Raw genomic sequence first — 17922 nt, 5'->3', positions numbered from 1 at the left:
AGAGCGATCTGTTTAAGGTGTGAATATCTCCAAAATGCTTTCATAAAGAGTTTCACAGAAAGCTCGGGGAAGGGTTAAGGCTCTTCAGAGCCAGCCCAACCATTTACTATATGGTGAAGAATTTCAATTTAATTACCCAGATATTTTGTACAAATTGGAAGGAGGAAATGAAAGGCTTTTTATAGTGTTCTATCTGAGGAATGGAGGCCTGACTTCAATACAGATTTTTCTTGATTTCACTGTGTCTAAAGGCTAATTAGCTTCACCATTTATGGCCAGCTGCTACCTGCTCCCCTCCCACACACAGACATGTACCCCAACTGGAGCCTTCATTAGACTAAAAAATATATATGAGACAAGAGAGTGAAAGAATGTAGATGAAGTCGTAAAAATTTATTGTAAAAAAGCTTTAAGTAGATGCTGATCTACAGAAGGCCTGTAACATCCCTCAGATGGGAAAGACATGACAGTGTTTAGGGACATCAATTATTTATATATTATCTCACTCATTCCTGAATATCCTGAAGATATTATCTGCATATTTTAATTTGAAACAAAGTGAAGACTGTGGTTTGTTCAAAATGCTGTGGTGAAATTATGTTCATTTGGGTTAGTTAGCATCTGCTCCCTTCCCCAAAGGGTTTCCTTTAGTTATGGAAATTTATTCCAGGACAATTGAGAAAATACTCTATTGGTTTGTGAGTCGGGAATTCTGAGTTTTAATCTTAATTCTTTTATTGACTGTGCAAACTTCTGTAAGGCATCTGACATCCTGGTACCTTAGTTTCTACATTTGAAAAATGGTGAGGGAGGGGAGACGAAAAAACATCTTACTAACTGAAAAAATATATTGGAAAGATAAAAAATGTCTGACATTCTAGTATTGGCAGTGTTTTAAAGGTGGCTGTGCAAGTTCAGGCATTACATGACGGCCTGGGCGGGGTGTGGGCCAGGCCTACCATAACGGTAGAGGTTTGGGCACTGACTGTGCTTCCTGCTGTCTGAATAGACATGGGGGCGATTACAGAAAAGTGGCTGAGAGCCCAGGACAGAGGAAATAAAGGGAATGCACAGCCACAGCCACTCTGACTTGGCATATTACCATGTTGGGCTCCTCTTGTCTTTATGATGTTATAAGGGCCCTTGGGCAGCTGCCGCATCAACCTTCATTAAATAATATTGAAAAAGGTGTATATAAAAAAGGAAGAGGAATAATGGGAATCTGGTAGGTCTGGCGAGGTAGAAGCTTGTGGTTAGTCAGATATTTGCGCTAGCAGTCCATTAATTTGATGTTAAGGAGAGGAATGCCTTTTCACTTGTTGTGGGTGAAGGCTCCATTCAAGAGGGAGCCACGGGGGCGGGGTCAGGTGTGGGAGGTAGAAAGACACTAAAGAATTGTTAATGAGACACTCCTTGGGTGAAGGCTATAAAAGCTCTCTTTTCTGAGCTGGTACTCTGATCTAGCCTCAGGTAGATGTGAGTGAGGCTGATTTTGCCACGATTAGCAGAGTTACTTGAAAAAGAAAGAAAATGTGGTCTTATTCTTGGATATGAGTCTGTAACTGAGTTTCAGCTCAGCTGCAGAAAAAAGCCCTCCAGGGCACTCCAAATGCTGTGTATTCATTGAAGGTTCCTGTTTGTCTCTTCCAGCTTCTGCTTCCTGCTCCCGGTACCTAATTTCTGCTCCTGCCTTCCACTTTCCTCCTAATGTGAGCTCAACTTGCAGCTTTCTCTCAGGTTTTCCTTTCTATTCACTGGGCTGCACCCTTCTCCTACCGTGTGTTCTGTGTGTGTGTGTGTGTGTGTGTGTGTGTGTGTGTAACAGAGGCATGCTCTGTAGGCCTCCAGTCCCCTTTAGCAGAATAATACCCATTTCCTCCTCTACCATGGGAAATTTCTGTCTCCTGCTCTGTCTTTAGCGACCAGAATGAGCACTTATTCTCCTAAGTATTATAAATACAACATTCATCCTGCAACTGAAAAAGATTTTCAATCTGATAAGTAAATACATTTGTCCTATTACTTTTACATTGTCTGAATTGTGATTTGTACAGCCGCTCTCCAATGGCTCCAATTGTACTATTATACCCAAATTTTATTCTGCCTTTTAATGTATTCCCTGCTTGCTAGACAAGGACCTAGTCCTTTTAGAGAAACCTAATTAAATTATGCAAGGACATCTCCACTTAGGTCCTATCTTGTTAGATGTGTCGATCCATATAAGAAAAAACAATTTTGGAATTCCTTGGCGGTCCAGTGGTTAGGACTCCAAACTCTCACTGCTGAGGGCCTGGGTTCAATCTCACAAGCCATGAGGTGTGGCCAAAGGAAAAAAAAAAAAGCAAGAGAGAGAAAGAAAAAACAATTCTACAGTGAGGTCCTACTGCATAGCACAGGGAACTATGCTCAATATCCTGTAATAAACCGTAATGGAAAAGAATATGAAAAAGACTATATATATGAAAAACTGAATCACTTTGCTGTACACCAGAAACCAACACAACATGGTAAATCAACTATACTTCAATAAAGTAAATTTTAAGAAAAGAAAATGAAAAAACAATTCTGAGCTCCAAATAATGCCCTAATATCTGCCAGCTGCATTCAATACAATAACATTTGATCATATTTAAATTCCTCCCTTATGCTTGGTAAACTTAAGTTGTAGCTGTGGTCTTTGATTCTTTTTTTCTTTTCGACTCTAACCCTAGGAATGGAGGGGCTGCTGTTAACACTCAGCCCTCCTTCTTCATTTTAAAATTCTTTGGTGCTATTTGGGAGCACTAATTTTATTAAACTCCCTTTTATAGATATTAACCTTTACTTCCATTTTATGCCCATTTTCTACTCTCATTTTCTGTCCAAATCTACTTGGAACACCATTCCTATTTTTGCTTTACTTCCTAGTGAATCATGTGGCAAGTGAACCAGCAGTCTGAATTTTTTTTATGGGTCTATTTTCGGATTTTTTAATCAAAATTCTGTCTTACCCATAAGCTGGTTTATCTTAGGCTTACCTTAACCATTCAGGCCCTGGGCTTTGGGACTAAATGGTATTATTTACCACCATACCGGTCTTGGCGGCAGAGACCACCAAGGTGCCTGAAAGAGCTTCCAGGCCACCTTAACTAAAGCTGCTTCTGCATTTAGTGGTTGAGCTGTTTCTGTTGGGACAAGTCAAGAGTCACACACACCTAGGGACTTCTCACCCCCACCTCTAGTGGCCATGTAACTTTTTTTTTTTTTTTTTTTTGGCTGTGTTGGGTCTTCGTTTCTGTGCGAAGGCTTTCTCTAGCTGCAGTGAGCGGGGGCCACTCTTCATCGCGGTGCGCGGGCCTCTCACTATCGCGGCCTCTCTTGTTGCGTAGCACCAGCTCCAGACGCACAGGCTCAGCAATTGTGGCTCACAGGCCCAGTTGCTCCGCGGCATGTGGGGTCCTCCCAGACCAGGGCTTGAACCCGTGTCCCCTGCATTGGCAGGCAGACTCTCAACCACTGCACCACCAGGGAAGCCCTATTTCTTATCACGTAAAAGCTTATGGCTTTGGAATTCTAGCTTTCATCAGTGCTAATACAACCTACTTTATGTAGTTTAGGACTGAGTTTACCAGCAACAGCTGTGCTCACCCCGCCCATATTCCACACTTTACAGTTCATGAATCCCCATTGTGACTCACCCGCCTACCCAGTACATTAGTTTTATTCTCCATTTGGTGTTTTAAAAAGATTATAGAACCTATAGCTTTATTGGGCTATGCTTTCTTCTGGAATCCTAATGAAATAGTTTGTGTCTCTTTTAAAATGTTCCATTTATGTGTCAATTTTGCTTTATTTAAAAATGTTATGTCTAGTGGATTGAGCAGTCAAGATTATATGCAGAGGGGACTGAGAGATGCTTTATCAAAGTGTCTTTTCCGAATATTAAAGAAAATGTCTCTATGTGTATAACTGAGTCACTTTGCTGTACAGCAGAGAAGGGCACAACATGGTAAATCAACTCGACTTCAATAAAATAAATAAATAAATAAATAAATAAAAAAGATGTTTAAAGTCTTTTCCTACTTCCCAAAGCCAAATGCTTTCTCTCCTTGAAAGTTACCCCCTTCAGAATCCGGTCTTTAAAAAGTCTGTTCTGCTTCTTATTTGGCACTTGGATCAAACCATCAAACTTCTTTCTTCTGTATGTGTATTTTCTCCTCATTTCCTGTGCGTGGAATCATTTTGTGTGTACTTGTGTGTGTGTGTGTGTGTGTGTGTGTGTGTGTGTGGTGGTTTGTCTAAGCCTTTCTCTGCAGTCCAGCCCTAGCTCCACCCATCCTCAGTGGCTGCTGCACTTATGGCAGCCAGACAATCTGGGTAAGGAATTCAGGAGAGCCTCTTGGCTTAAGAGAGTCAACCGATAGAATCGCAGTTGGCTTAGTGTTCCTCTGAGAATTGACAGACCAGGTAAGGGAGCCCTTAGATAACAAAGTAAATCCCGGGGCCCACTTCAGCACAGTACTAACTCATCGCTGCCTTTGCTAGCTAAAGTTGTCCTTTTCTTTTCCTAGAAGTTTCAGGCACCTGCAAGAGAGACCTGCGTGGAATGTCAGAAAACAGTCTACTCGATGGAGCGTCTCTTGGCCAACAAGCAGGTGTTTCACATCAGCTGCTTCCGTTGTTCCTATTGCAACAACAAACTTAGGTAAGCCAGACCAAAACAAGCCATCTCTCTGTGTGGTTGGACCTCCAGAGGGAGTCTTTGGTTTTTAGAACACTGGTACTAAAATCTGTGCTGCTAATAGTGTGTGCTGTTGAGGGCCTCTGAAGAAAGTAAAAAGTACCATTTAATGACAGGCATTTTATATCAAATGATAATGGTGTTTAGAACTTCTTGGTACTCTCACATGTTAATTTACATGTTAGGACTGAAGCTTAAATCATGTAAGTTGCAGGTAACTGCCCCTGTGACCTAATTTAGTAGAATGTTTTCCCTTGGTATCATAGAATCATACAGTTAAGAAATCCCAAGAGGATACTTGTTGAAGCCCCTGAAATTATCCCAAACACTATATACATGGTAAAAAGAGCAATAATAATAGATCCTGAAGGGCATCTATTTTTCTGTATATTGCTTCATTTTATTTTCTGAGAAAATAATTATGTATCATTTCTTCCAAGTTACTCAAAGTATGGATATAAATGTGGCAAATTGGGGAAATATTCCGTATTAACTCATTTTAACCATAGAACCTTGGAGGAGGAAGTAACCAGGATGTCATTTCCTCCAGCCTTCCTTCCAGAGCAAGCACCCTTTCCAGCATACTGTTGAAAGATGTCCTGGCACCCACGTGGCACTTCTGCGGGGGTTAATACCCCACTACAGCTAGTTCCAGTGTTAGCGCTAGCTTGAAAACTTTCCCTTCTGTTGAGCCAAAATGTGCCTCTGTAACTTCCACACAGTGGTTCTTTTTCTGCCCACTGTATTTTTTTCTCCAGAGCACATTTTTCTAAATTTTTGAATTTTTATATTTCTTCTGTGGAAATGCTGTTGTTTTTATACCCCCCTTTAAAATGTGTTACCCTGCGAGAGACACCAGATGTCCTAAAGGCCTGTCCAGCACTCCTGTTAGGGTAGACCGACTTCTGGCTACTGCTCACCGTTCTCCTATTAACCATAGCTTTCCTTTATTTAGTCATTGACATCTACTCAGTGCCAAGCGTTGGCAGAGCATTATACCCATTCCGGTAAAAACATGCTTTTAAATTATAACACGAATGGGAAACTAGGAGGGAGAAGACGCAACTTTTTACAAAGGAATATCATTAAACGTAGTTATAGGTTAGAAATACTTAGGAAATATATGAATGATCAGAGCTAGGTGGGATTACCTAGGGAAGACTTCCTGGAAGAAGTAACTTTTTCAACAGTTTTGACAGAGGGGAGTGAAATCACTTGAAAATGGGAGCATGTACCAGGTGGAAGAATGTCTTGTGAAGGTTCAGACCTAGAATTGAGCATGTTTTTTATAACGATAATAAAACAAATGTACTTAAAAGGACATCCTCAGTGACTGATGTGCTTTTAAAGGTATTTTTTTCACTTAGCATTTTCTGAAAATACTGGAGTTGCCAGGTTTCAGCCTACTGGTGTAAATAAGAGTATACAGATTTGTTAACTTTATGCTCTTTTTTTTAAAAACAACAGTCTAGGAACATATGCCTCTTTACATGGGAGAATCTATTGCAAGCCTCACTTCAATCAACTCTTTAAATCTAAAGGCAACTATGATGAAGGCTTTGGACACAGACCACACAAGGATCTGTGGGCAAGCAAAAATGAAAACGAAGAGACATTGGAGAGACCAGCCCAGCTTCCAAATGCAGGGGAGACCCCTCAGAGCCCAGGGGTAGAAGATGCCCCCATTGCTAAGGTTGGTGTGCTGACTGCAAGTATGGAAGCCAAGGCCTCGTCCCCGCTGGAGAAAGAAGACAAGCCAGCTGAAACCAAGAAGTTGAGGATTGCCTGGCCACCCCCTACTGAACTTGGCAGTTCAGGAAGTGCCTTGGAGGAAGGGATCAAAGTATCGAAGCCTAAATGGCCTCCTGAGGATGAAATCAGCAAGCCTGAAGCTCCTGAGGATGTAGATCTGGATCTGAAGAAGCTAAGACGAACTTCTTCACTGAAGGAGAGAAGCCGCCCATTCACTGTAGCAGCTTCATTTCGAACCTCTTCAGTCAAGAGCCCCAAAACCTTGTCCCCACCTATCAGGAAAGGCTGGAGCATGTCAGAGCAGAGTGAGGAGTTTGGAGGAGGTGTAGTAGCAGAAAGGAAACAAATGGAAAATGCCAACGCCTCCGAGAAGAATGAGAGTGTGGAAAAAACAACCTGGCCAAACAAGGGATCTAGAGGAGAGGAGGCAGGAAGGAGAAGTAAGGAAGTTCACAGTTTTGAGATGGGGAGTGAAAATCTTATAGAAAATGGTGCAAACTTAGATGAAGGTGATAGAAACCTTCTCACACAGCAGTCTTCACTAGAACCCAAGTCTAAAAATTGGTCTAGCTTTGCAGACAACACCTCCACTAAAGAATTCACTACTCAGAATCAGAAATCCCAGGATGTGGGATTCTGGGAGGGAGAAGTAGTCAAAGAGCTCTCTGTGGAGGAACAGATAAAGAGAAATCGGTACTATGATGAGGATGAAGATGAGGAATAACAAATTGCAATGATGCTGGGCCTTAAATTTATGTTAGTGTTAGTGAGCCACTGCCCTTTATCAAAGTGATGCACAAAACAGCTGTCTTAGCATGAGCTGTAATTTATGTGGAAGTAACTTTGGAAAAGAGTTCTTGCTTCAAAAAAATCCCACACTGTGCAGCTTAAGTGAACCAATTCTAAATGCTAGATAACATTACTTAAATCCTCTCTTTTAGCAATGATGATATACACAACTGCTTTAAGGTCTTTTGGGGGTTGGGAGTGTGTGTGTGTGTGTGTGTGTGTGTGTATGGGGGGCGGATATTCCAACTGATATGGTCCAGCTTCCACTGTACTCCCAAAAGACAATATGGAAATGGAGAGATGATTAGTAGTACATTGTTACACTAAAAATTCAATTGTGGAATTAGGAAACATGCAGAAGGGATTTAGGGGCCTAAACATTGTGACTGAATGCACTTTAGTATAAAGGGCACAGTTTGTATATTTTTACATGAATACCAATTTATTGTTTAGTATTCCTCTGTTAAGAGATCAAATATTTAGTCTTTTAAAAAAAAATTTAGGTTAATTTTCTTACTCTGATATATATGGGGAATTTATTGCTTGCTCCAATATATATGGGGAATTTATTGCATCCTGCTTTCTAAACCACATCCTGAACTGGATTATTGAGATATAGCATAACCATCTTTTTGGAGTACCTTTTGAGCACCCTTAGTGCTTGGAGAGATTCATTGTGTCCCAAATAAGCTATGGTATTTGCCAATGAGTTTGACTACACCCCCAAGTGATTGCTTTCTTCTCTGGTGATATCTGTGCTTCTCATAATTTACTGTAAGCTGCAATATTTTTATAAGATCTTTTGTATTGCTGTTTGCCATGTTGCATATTAGAGCAAAGTGATGAGTTTAAAGGAGGAATAACAGAAAAAAAAAAATGCCTTAAACCACTTGAGCTCAGATCGCCAAACCCTATATTCTACTTCTGATATCCCCTTTCTGGGACACTAGTTTTTTAATACTTATAAGCTCTGAAATGTATTGATTTTTATGGCAGACAGTATTCCTAGGGTGCAATTAAACCAGTTTTAGGCCTTTTTTGGGAGATGGTTTTCTAGTATTAAGGTTTTGGAACAATATAAACTTGAGTACATTTGTTGTACATAATTGATATTCCAAATTGTATGTTGGGGGAGAGAGGTGTTTTAAGGTATAGGCTTTTCTTTATACTGCATTTTTAGAGATTTAGCTCTGATATTTTTTAGAGATGTAAAATATTCTGCTTTCTTACAGTCTTGCTTACTCTGAAAAATTTTTATTCAATAAAGCTTTTAATTTACACTTGAACTTTTCAATGTTCCTTTTCCATTATTATTTTACATTGTTCCAGTCTCTCAGGACCTGCTTTTACCTTAGCAGTTTGGGTAGAAAAGGCAGATGGGTCTGATGGGTTGTCAATTGAAGAGACATGCAATGTATACCTCTCACCACTAGGTGGTGGTGTTGGGCTGATCTTAGGCTTTCATCCTCCTAGAAAACAAATTTTTCTTGAAAATTGAAAGCAACTTGGCAAGAGAATTATTGTGTACATTCAAAATGAGCTGTTTGTTTTACCAATTCAAAATGCAGTGGTGGTTTTTTATTGTTAATTGTACTCCGCATTTAATAATTTACCTTACAAGTATACCTAAATGCTAAATGGAATTTCCAAATGCCTCTGCTGAAAATGGACTTGTTTTCTACCCTGGGCAGAGGCATAGTTGGTTGTTTGATTTCCTTGCTTGCAGAGGCAACTGCCCCAATTAAGGTACCTTTTTTAATGGGAGTGTAGATTTCCTTGGAGATAGAAATACTTTTTGAGTCATCTGTTAACATTTTCCAGGGTCACTGGGTGTTCCAACATCTTGCCTGGTCTTCTAAGTGCATGTCCGGATACTACTATCTGCTCTTGGCCCCAACACAGGCTGAAGTCATTTAGAAAGCCCTGTTCACTGAACAGTTAATCCAGAAGTTCCTGCTGACATTTATAAACTATCCAATCTTGGCTTGAGTTTAGCTATCTTTACTCTGTGACTCACTGCTTGCTGCTCTAACCCATCCACATTGTACTCCCTGTATGTACTAACCTTATACAAAAAGTCTGAGTGCCTATGGCTGGCATTAATGGGTATCAGTTGAGTATGTCACCATATATCAGGTACTTGGGGGCTGAGATTACCCTTGGAAGAACTCCTTTCTGTGCCTTTCAAGGGCTAAGATAGACATAGGTACAGACAGTAGAGACAAGAATTAGCTCCATAGTCAATATAGTAAAAGGATATTCTTATCAAGAGAATGACCAGATAACACTAAACATTCTTAGAAAACAAAAGAACCTACAGCCAAATAAAAAGTGCTTATCATTTATTCTCTCAGCTCTCTAAATGAAGGCAACTTGTTGGACTATGTCAATGTTGACAATAGGATGATGTGAATTTTTCTGTTGGTAAAGCAGGAAAAGGGGCCAGCTTGGGACTTGAGATGGTTAAGGAGACTCTGTCCATGACTGCTACAGGGGCCAACTTAGTTCTTTTACCAGCTTGCTGGTCAGATCACTCCTGGCCAAAGTGAAACCTGTACTAAATTTGCTTTCATTACATATTTTGTCAGCAATATGTTTTCTAACAGTCAAGAGGTTGAGAAATGGTACAGATGTGTTTTTCTGGGAATAGATCTTGAGACCAAGATCATTGTGTGTTGGCCTCTGCATGCTCAGTTAGCATGTTCTTTGTTCCTTGGGGCTCTGCTTTGAATTCCCATGGGATCAGAGAGAGATTACTTCTTTTATTTATTTATTTATTTATCTAGGCCACACCACACGGCATGTGGGATCTTAGTTCCCCAATCAGGGATCGAATCCATGCCCCCTGCAGTGGGGGCATGGAGTCTTAACCACTGGACCACCAGGGAAGTCCTGTGAGTTTACTTCTTTTAAAACTGTATCTTGAATATAGGGTAGTTACCATTAAGCTATTTCTGGGTTTGGACGAAAATGGCTTCAGGCAGTGTGGTTCTCAGACCAGCAGCAGTGGCATGACCTCTGAGTTTGTTAGAAATGAGAAATGCACATTCGTGGGCCTACCCTGAACCTCCTGAATCAGAATCTCTTTGGATGGAGCCCAGAAAACTTTTAGCAAACCCTCCATGTGGGAGATGAGAGAAGCTAATGTCTGAGCTGTGGCACACTAAGGTGTGAGAACCACTGAACTAAAGCAGACCTTCTAGTCTACTCCTTAAGGTGGCTCCTTTCTTTTTCTCTTCTTTCTCTACCTTTGAAACTCTTTATCTTCTGCTGCAAGCATGCCTACTAGTATAAAGATACTCTGTCCTTGGACAAGATTAGTTCTTTAATCTTTTTTCAGATCATTCTAGGTAGCCTGTGGTAATTAACCTTGTAGCCAGGTTTGAACGGTTGGCACCCAGGGTTCAGCATTCTCCAGCGGTTGAGGGACAATTTAGAATTCAATGTTTTGAAGGTTTCTTGTCTATGGCTCCCCTCCCTGTTTATGTAGATCCACAAAAGAGTTCAATGTTCAATGTGGAAATCTAAAATTAAGGAGCTTTATAGGATAAAGCCTCAGGGTTCTGGAATCTAAAGACTTTCTAGTTCAGAAGCTCAGCTCTACCACTTGTTTATATAGCCTCGGGCAAGCTGCTCTCTGGACCTCAGTTAACTCATCCATAAAATAGTAAATAAAACACCTACTTCATAGAATGAGGAAGTTAAATAATGTGTGTAAATGTTCAGTGCAGTACCTGGCATATAGTAAACCTCATTAAACATTGGCCATCATCTACTTTTCTTTTTTCTTTATATTTTCCTTTGGATATCTTCCATTTCCTTTTCCCCATGAGAAGAATAAAAGGATTTTTAAAAGTCCATTTTGAGGGATATACAAGGACAGGGGGTTGAGATCATGGAGGGGCACGAAGAGAGAAAAAGGGTGGGGAGCAAAAAGAACGCTGCTAGTAGGCGGGACCATTTGAGATGGCGATAAACCCTAGTGAGAGATGGGGGCTGTGAGGGAGGGGGGAGAGAGAGAGCGAGAGAGAGGTATGGCCTTCCGGGGAGCAAAAAGAACGCTGCTAGTAGGCGGGACCATTTGAGATGGCGATAAACCCTAGTGAGAGATGGGGTCTGTGAGGGAGGGGGGAGAGAGAGCGAGAGAGAGGTATGGCCTTCCAGGGAGCAGGAACAGCTTAAGCTGGCTGGACTGAGAAGAATGTCCCCATAAGGGAGCTATGCCTGAAATAAGGGATGTAGCCGTAGCTGGACAGGAGAGTGAGGGAGGAGGAAAATCTTGGCCGAAACCGGTAGCAAAAAGGGGCGGCACAAGCGTTGACTGGCTGTGCGGGGTGGGACCAGGGCTGGGTGGAGGCGGGGCGGGAAAAGGAGGGGCGTGGCCGGGGTCGGAGGGCGGAGTCCCGAGGAGAGCCGGCCGGGGAGGCTGCGGTGAGGGAGGTGGGGGGGGAGGCGGGATGGGCGGTGAAGAAGCCCGGCCCCGCAGAGGAGGCGGGCTGAGACGTGACGGGGACAAGAAGGGGCCGGAAGGGGGTGGCCGCCGGTCCGGCCCCGCCCCGGGGCCGCCTCCCCGCGGGTTCCGTTGGCCGTGGCGGCAGCTGAAGCTGTGGCGGCGGTGGCCGCGGGGTGGGCGTAAGATGGCGACAACGGCGGCGGGAGCCCTGGGCCTGCTGTGGGGCTGGCTGTGGAGCGAGCGCTTCTGGCTGCCCCAGAACGTGAGCTGGGCCGACCTCGAGGGGCCAGGCGACGGCTACGGCTACCCGCGGGCCCGGCACATCCTCTCGGTGTTCCCGCTGGCGGCGGGCGTGTTCTCCGTGAGGCTGCTCTTCGAGCGGTGAGAGCCCGCGGGCGAGCCGCGCGAAGGGCTGTGGGCGCGGGCTGGTGAAGCCGGCCCGGGGGGAGAGGCGGAGGTCGAGGACCGGAAGACGAACTGCAGGGGAAGCCCGGAAGCAGGGGGCTGGGAGAGCCTGGGCCGCGCGCGGGATGCTCCGAGGGTGGCCGAGGTGGTCGTGGAGCCTAGGTAGACAAGGAGTTTGGGGCTTGGACATTGAAAGAGTGAGAGTCGAAGGGGACACTGGACCCATTCAATTTGAGAGCCCGGGGTGGGTGTCTCATAGGCCTCTCCCCAACCTCCAAGGATTCTGCAGACCAAGAAACAGGTTGAGTGTGAGCTGCGACCGAGAACCCGAGGCGGGAAACAAGAAAGGGCTGTCAGAACCAGAACTAGTTGGGGGCATGGAAGCTGAAGGGTCGGCGCAAGAGCCAGACGTTCCAAGCCGAAGGAATGGGTTCATGGGAAGATAAGATTTGTGAGGGCACTTTAGTTCCAGAGAGTTGAGGGGCACAGGATTAGTTAGGCCCTAAGCCTTGGTTCGTCACACCGCATGGACGCGCGCGCGCGCGTGTGTGTTTCAATAAAATTCTGCCAGAGCCCGTAAGAGAGTAGAAATCTGGTAGGGATAGGGTGTGGTGGAGCCTGAGGCTTCCAGAGTATGGAAAGGTGTCAAATTAGTTGCAGAACAGGCCTTGGAGGCCTGAAATGGAAGGAGGAGTGGTCATGTTGAAAGGATGGAGAGCCTTAAGGCGTATGAGACAACAGCTGTATTGAGACAACAGCTGTATTGAGCCAGCTTCTAAGTGACCATGTGTTCTTGACAAAAAGTGTTTTCACTTTTCATTGAGTGAGCGGCTCCTGTCTGCTGTCTAAGATAAAGATATTCATTGAGCACTTGTTGTGGTGATTTTACAATGTGGACTTATAGCTGTGAGTGATTTTGATCGAGTCTACTCATACCCCGGGAAAGGTGACTTCTTTCTGCATAGGTCTCAGGTAATGAGGATGGCACTTTGACATCTTTTGTTCCTTTGGCCTATAGAGCAGGAATGCCCTTTCCAGGACGGGACTATATTGCAGATAGACTACTCTGTTACTGTCTGAAAATCTAATATTATCTGTTTTGGATTACTTCTTTGATTTGCCTACTACTTCTGACACAGAAATCTTTCAAAATATATGTTATATGTTTCCCACCATTCATCCATTATTTAACAGTGTTTACGTATTGTCGTCAAAGTGCTGTGCCAGAAGTTTAAGTATAGTCATTGTATTAAGTATTCCTGGGGTGGAGGCACAAACCGCTTGTCCCTCTTAGGAGTAACCTAGGTCCAGGTACTCTCCACCTTCGCATCTGTATATGAGAGCTAAAAAAAAGAGAAAGACAGTATAATGACTGAAAAGGAAAATACACAATTCAGGAGAGAAAAAAAAGTTCATTGTACTAGGAAAAGATTCTCTGCTTTTCATATAAATATATACTAATATGGAAATTTCCCCAAGTTAGTGGTAAGAGGAACTAGCTTGTTGCTTCTAAACACTCATTTTATATAAGCTTGCATGTATATATATATATCTTCAGATTTCCCAGGAGTGCCCCCAGGTGACTGTGAAGACAGACATATCCCCTGGCACAGCCACTGGAAAGGATCCTTTTTACCTGTGGGAATTCTATCTGAATGTTTCTGTGGTGCTCCAGTGTCAGGGGAGAAGGGGTGGATGGGAATACTGATGTGAAAGCATTCTAGCATGATATTCCTTGGCTAGTAAGGACAGGTACCTTGTTCATGTCATGTTTGACCTTAGGAAAGTTTAAGCCTAGAAGCAGTCCTGCTACTTTGATTTCTCTTTAAGACCTACCACTTTAGTTAGCAATAGAAATTACAGCTGGATTACGAGTTCTTCTCTTACTGTGCTGGACTTCCGTAAAGGTAATGGAAGCCACTTTTAGAGTATAGAAAAAGATATATCAGAAATATTGGTTCAGTTATTCTCTTTCCTACATTTTCTCCTTTCTCAAATCCTAACTACTTAGTTTCTAAAAGTGATTCATATAATAATCATAAACTGTTAAGAGCTAGAACTCCAACCTCCATTTATATAAATAGTAAACTAAGGCTTAGAAACATTTTGCAGCTTTTCAGAGGCTGCATACTCACCTGGGGGAGGAGGTAGAACCAAGATCCAGAGTGTTTTCCCCAGCCCCATTCTCTTTCCACTGTATGATGTGGACACTTTTCATATTCCTTAAAACCCCCTTTCAAGAGTTAAGATTTAACCTGCCATTCCTACTATTCTAGGATTTGGAGAACAAATCCATGTACATCTTATTCTTGGTTATTTAATATAATGTATTTGACCTGAAATTTGCATTTTTTGTTTCAAATTGTTCTGCATATATTAATGTCTTACACTATGCCCTTTGATAAATTATCTCTGTGTTGTTTTAAGAATATCCTAAAGAAAAAATACAGAGTTTACAGTTTATCCTTACTTTCTCTTTCTTCTCATCAACCACACCAAGCATTTGTTTATTTTATTATTATTATTTTATAATTTTATTTATTTATTTATTTATGGCTGCGTTGGGTCTTCCTTGTTGCGTGCAGGCTTCCTCTAGTTGCGGTGAGCGGGGGCTACTCTTGGTTGGGGTGCGCTGACTTCTCAATGCGGTGGCTTCTCGTTGCGGAGCACGGGCTCTAGGCATGCGGGCTTCGGTAGTTGTGGCACGTGGGCTCAGTAGTTGTGGCTTGAGGGCTCTAGAGCGCAGGCTCAGTAGTTGTGGCTCACGGGCTTAGTTGCTCCGTGGCATGTGGGAGCTTCCTGGGCCAGGGCTTAAACCCGTGTCCCCTGCATTGGCAGGCGGATTCTTAACCACTGCGCCACGAGGGAAGTCCCCATGTTATTCTTTAAGTTCCCACATTCCCTGGAGAACTGTAGCCTCATCTGATAGGGACGATTTGAAAAGCCACCTGACCATATATTAATGTGTCTAGCTATTTCGCTAAAGAACTGCAGATAGGAGATTATTACTTACCGAAGAATAGAGGCTTTTTCCTTTGTGGGCCTCTGCTAAGTGGTTGCATTATGGTGGCCTGCACCTTGCAAAATACCTTAGATGTGGCATGTGGTCAGTAAATTCTGATTGAATGTTTGAGAAGGGTCCACCCTCGTCTACTCAGATGCCCAGAGGAGTAACCGGAATCTAGATCTTCAACATGAAATAGATGTTTGGCTTGACTGAGAGAGACAAAACTATAATTCCTTTGTTTCTGTTAAATTTCACCATACTATATTTGCATGCTGTGCACCTTTCTGCAGTTTCTTTTTCTTTTTCCCCACCCCCCATGCACACACTCATGCTACCCTATACCCTATCAAAAGAGAGATAAGAAACTCTTCCACCTGTTCTTGAAAACTTCTTTTAGGGCTTCCCTGGTGGCGCAGTGGTTAGGAATCCGCCTGCCAATGCAGGGGACACGGGTTCGTGCCCCGGTCCGGGAAGATCCCACATGCCGCGGAGCGGCTAGGCCTGTGGGCCACAACTACTGAGCCTGCGCGTATGGAGCCTGTGCTCTGCAACGGGAGAGGCCGCGACAGTGAGAGGCCCGCGCACCGCGATGAAGAGTGGCCCCCGCTCGCCACAACTGGAGAAAGCCCTTGCACAGAAACTAAGACCCAACACATCCAAAAATAAATAAATAAATAAATTTATAAAAAATTAAAAAATAAAAAAAAAAACTTCTTTTAATATTACACTGATGATTGAGACCTGAGGGAATGAATAGTCCAAGCTAGGTCTGCCGTGTCTTACTTAAATTGGATCTTAAAGATAAAAGTGTTTGAAATTTAATATCTAGTCCCTGAGCACTTATTCCTTGGGATCAAGTATGAGCATGAGACTTAATACTGATATCATCAGAGCTACATAGGCTCATTTATTTTGAATATGGTATTGCAGTAGGAGCTTTATGTTGCCAGGAGAAAATTGTTTTGTGAATTATACAGGAGATAGATTAGTGCTCTCCTTGCTGCTCATTCATTATTCCAGTCCCCTCTTCTCTCCTGTTACTTCCAAGGCAACCTCACTGGCATGTCTAAGGAACTTTCTCAATACCATTCTCTGGCACAGGGGACTAACAGACTCACTTACTGGCCTATCTTGTAACTAGAAACAAGAGCAGTGACTCATTTTTTTGTGCACATTTCTTAACCACTCATTTAATCTTCCTCTTGTAAACCTTGCTACCTCTGCTGCATGCTGCCTTTTTTTTTTTTTTCCTGTTCTTCCCCACTTCTGCCAAGTGGAGGAAGAAGAACCTTTTTCCTCTTCCTGACAGACCTGCTGCCTTCCTTCTAGGTCCATGTCATGTCACAACATTGTGACCCAGTTATTAGTAGGTCCTCCAGACTGGAGAGGGGTGTTGGGAGGAATGGACATAGCTGCTGACTAGGTTGTAAGGGAGATTGCCCATTCCACTACATCCCTGAAGGTATTCTGTTGGGCCTTATTGAATTGTAAATCACAGAATTAAGTCAGGTTTGCAGATCCAGCAGAGTGAGATTGAAAAAGATGGTCACATGGCTCTGCCCTTATCTAAGAACCCACCTCTTACTAAGCTCCAGATGATCAGAAGCCTCATGTGTCCCTCCTCTCTCCTGGAAAAATTTCCCCAGCCCTTTCTGTGCAGTGGGTGTTGATGCTCTGCAGACAACCCTGAATACTGTCATGACTGAGGTCAGGTTCCTGGCTTACCCCTGGAGACAATATATTTCTCACAGAAAAGAAACATGTCAGATATTTTTGCTTTAGCCACTTCCTGATTCAGAAAACTAGGGTCTCCTAGCTGGGTAAAGAGGAAATTAATGGGGAGAAGAGGAGGCATCAAGTGAACTCTGTACCCTCCTTATAGAGTGGGGAGGGGGAGATGTACCTATTTTGGCTTCCTCACCAGAGGTAGTTTTAGGCAGATAAAGCTGCTTTCTAAAGAATTCACTGAGTTATGGGCTCTTTGTGGTCGAATCCACTCCTACTTTATCTTTGGGGAAGTTAATTGAGGTGTTGCTGCAAAAGGAGTTAACCATAGTCACTTCTAACTAAAAAAAAAATCTGAAACTAGTTTTCCTAGATGCAAAGGCAGTTTTCCTAGATATGAACTCTCTCTGAATTATCTAGTACTGTGGTTTCCAGTATAGGAACCACTAGCTAGTACAGTAGCTACTAGCTTTTGGGGATTTCAACTGTGACTGGTCAGCATTGAGATGTGTTCTAAGTGTAGAATACACACCGGATTTTGAAGACTTAATGCAGGAAAAAAAATGTAAACTATCTCAATTTTTAACATTGATTACATATTGACATGATAGTATTTTGGATATATCGGGTTAAACAAAGTATATTATCAAAATTAATTTCACCTGTTTCTTTTTTACTTTTTTTAAAGTGCCTATCAGAAAATTTAAAATTACATATGTGGCTCACATTATTTCTATTGAGCGGTGCTGATGATAGTGATTCAAATAAGTATTAATAACCAAGAAGAGAATTTTAATGTAGATTCACATTTGATTTATTTTTTATTTTTTTAAATTTATTTTAAAGTATGTTTTTTAAAAATATTTATTTATTTAATTTTTTTTTTGTCTGCATCAGTCTTAGTTGCGGCCTGCAGGATCTTTCGTTGTGGTGCACAGACTTCTCTCTAGTTGTAGTGTGTGGGTTTTCTCTCTCTAGTTGTGGCGCGGGGGCTCCAGAGCACATGGGCTCTGTGGTTTGTGGCATGCCAGCTCTCTAGTTGAGGCACGCAGGCTCAGTAGTTGTGGCACG

The 17922-nt window shown here is 42.7% G+C and overlaps 2 protein-coding genes across 3 annotated transcripts in view; both read left to right on the top strand.

The window, feature by feature from the left end:
- The window catches only part of LIMA1 (LIM domain and actin binding 1), an 85801-nt gene extending 77254 nt beyond the window's left edge, over nucleotides 1-8547 (top strand). For both annotated transcript variants that reach the window (XM_068561461.1, XM_068561460.1), the window contains exons 10-11: nucleotides 4551-4684; nucleotides 6188-8547. In XM_068561461.1, coding sequence (XP_068417562.1) covers nucleotides 4551-4684; nucleotides 6188-7196 — 1143 coding nt within the window. In that variant the 3' untranslated portion in view covers nucleotides 7197-8547. The remainder of the gene's footprint in view (nucleotides 1-4550; nucleotides 4685-6187) is intronic.
- A 3244-nt stretch (nucleotides 8548-11791) lies between these two features.
- Nucleotides 11792-17922, top strand: part of CERS5 (ceramide synthase 5) — a 35309-nt gene continuing 29178 nt past the window's right edge. Inside the window, exon 1 of the mRNA XM_068561514.1 lies at nucleotides 11792-12095. Within this exon, the coding sequence (XP_068417615.1) occupies nucleotides 11899-12095 (197 nt within the window). The 5' untranslated portion in view covers nucleotides 11792-11898. The remainder of the gene's footprint in view (nucleotides 12096-17922) is intronic.

The sequence above is a fragment of the Eschrichtius robustus genome, chromosome 13 (assembly GCF_028021215.1).
Source record: "Eschrichtius robustus isolate mEscRob2 chromosome 13, mEscRob2.pri, whole genome shotgun sequence".
In the NCBI taxonomy this organism is placed as follows: domain Eukaryota; kingdom Metazoa; phylum Chordata; class Mammalia; order Artiodactyla; family Eschrichtiidae; genus Eschrichtius; species Eschrichtius robustus.
Note: the sequence above shows the minus strand (reverse complement) of the source record. Positions and strands in the feature narration are given on the sequence as shown.